Here is a 2,069-nt window from a genome sequence, read left to right as displayed (position 1 = left end):
CCCCCCCCCCCCCCAAAATATGTATCATAAGAGAATAAACTTGAAGTCTAATCCATTACCAAGACAATTTACCTTCCCTTAAGGACATGTTTCTCTCGCACCGTATGGCTTATTAAGCTGCGGTTGTCATTAGTAATGCAGACCGCCCAGCCCACTTACCCATTTCAGGAGAAAAATCTATGTCTCCCTTCACTGGGTCCTGTTCATGATTCCCCAATGGATTCCCCATCTTGCCTCCTTTCTTCTGTGGGTCGGGTTTGCGAATGGGACCCCGAGTGAACCGGGGATAAATTTTTTTAGGAATTGGCTTTTGAGGTTCCAGCCCCTTGACGGGCACATTCTTGAAAGAGTGGGTCTCTTCACTGAAGTTGAAATACACGAAGAGCAGAAGCGTCCAGGTCACAGATGTGAAAAGGCACCCATAGCAGAAATAGCGAAGTGTGACACTTCCCATTGTAGACCTAGCATTGTTGATAGCCCATTCTCAATTTCCTGAAAGAGAATCAAACACACAGAATTGAGGCCGTTGTCTGCTACAAGACTGCGGCAAGTTTGCACTTTAAACTGATTAAATTCTAAACGCTGAATTGTCACATAAGCAGCTCTTTGGAACCTCAGCTCTCTAGTTTAAATTTTATGTTTAAGAAAAACTCTCTCTTTTTCTGCTCCAACAATGACAACAAAAGAATGCATCTGCCTCATAACTGCATTTTCTTTAAAATATCGTGGGGCACTTGAATAGTACCGGGGGTCTTCCTTTATACTAATTTTCCACAAAACTGCACTTTTCATTTGCTAGAAGTATTTCAAACAAACTTATTTCCATTCGCAAGAAACAAACGAACAATCAAGGTAGAAATTCTGTCCTGGAATTTATAGTTCCAACTTTTTCCTACAGCAGAGTGCTAAAGGATTGCAATCAATCAGTCTGCTAGCAAAAACACCAAAACAAACAAACAAAAACACCCCAACATAAATGCCCCAAATTTACAACTGGAAAGAACAATGGGGATCTCAGTACGTGAAATCCTGAACACAAGGCACATTGCACCGCCCTTTGTTCCACTCCAGTAAAAATAGCAAAAGACAGAAGTTTTCAAGCAGCCTCTCTAGCAACAGGAGTGGAGAGATAGGGCAGTTTGGAAACAGTAAGAAAAGAAATGCACACACAAAAAAAAGACCAGGGAAGTGTCCGGGGGAGGAAGTGAATTTTTTTTTAGGGGAGTGTAAATGCCTCAGTAGCACAGCAAGCTAATTTCACGCTTCCCACCTGGCCTGGGATTAGCTGCCTCGCGGGCACTACCTGTCATTTCCTGGAATCCCAAAAGGCCCCTGCAAGGTCAGGGCAAGTCAACCCCACACAGGCAAGGGGCTGGGACCTGACCCCTGCAACAGGGGGAGAAGACCACTGTATCCTCTCACACTGAGGAATTTACTGAAGAAAAGCAAGTCTGGCCACTGCCTCCTCTGTGATAGAGACACCCTTGGGAGGACTGGTCACTCACCAGAAGTGATACAGTTTACAAGAATCAGTTAAATTTGGGGGCATCTAGTCCAAATTGAAAGTCTAAAGCATCAAAAGAATCAGTACACCTAAAACAGAGAAGCAAAGAATTCACTGATTAGATTTTTCTAGCCATCATGAATTAGCTTTCTGGGAGAACAGGAGATATGCCATTAGCTTCCCTCTGTCCTAAATTATTTCAGAAATCCTTCCAACAAGACAATCCATGAAGACCTGGAATACCTATAAGATGCTTTCAGAATTAAACACGATTTAAAAGCAATAAGCTGAGATGCACCTGTTCTTTCTACAGACATACAGGTAGAGCAGCGTTTCCCAGACTGATGGATTGCGCACTGCCAATTTAAAATGATACAACCTTAAGTACCACCAGCTAGATTGTGGGAGGGGATAGGTGTATGGTTATGGCAGGGTGTGTGGGAGGTTTATGAAGGGTGTGGCTGCGTGTGTGGGGAAGTCGTATATATGTGGGGGATTGTGGGGCTCAGAGTGCAAGTGTCTGGGGTGTGAGGAAAGGTGGGGGGGCTGTGGGGACCCCCCCCCC

At 44.4% G+C, this 2,069-nt stretch overlaps 1 protein-coding gene across 6 annotated transcripts in view; it reads right to left on the bottom strand.

Moving 5' to 3' along the window:
* Positions 1 to 2,069, bottom strand: part of GALNT11 (polypeptide N-acetylgalactosaminyltransferase 11) — a 106,057-nt gene that overhangs the window by 66,824 nt on the left and 37,164 nt on the right. For all 6 annotated transcript variants that reach the window (XM_019508129.1, XM_019508127.1, XM_019508128.1 and 3 more), the window contains exon 2: positions 160 to 492. In XM_019508129.1, coding sequence (XP_019363674.1) covers positions 160 to 454 — 295 coding nt within the window. In that variant the 5' untranslated portion in view covers positions 455 to 492. The remainder of the gene's footprint in view (positions 1 to 159; positions 493 to 2,069) is intronic.

Source organism: Gavialis gangeticus, unplaced genomic scaffold (genome assembly GCF_001723915.1).
Source record: "Gavialis gangeticus isolate Ggan-Ray unplaced genomic scaffold, GavGan_comp1, whole genome shotgun sequence".
Classification (NCBI taxonomy): domain Eukaryota; kingdom Metazoa; phylum Chordata; order Crocodylia; family Gavialidae; genus Gavialis; species Gavialis gangeticus.
This window is presented reverse-complemented; position numbering and strand designations above follow the sequence as displayed.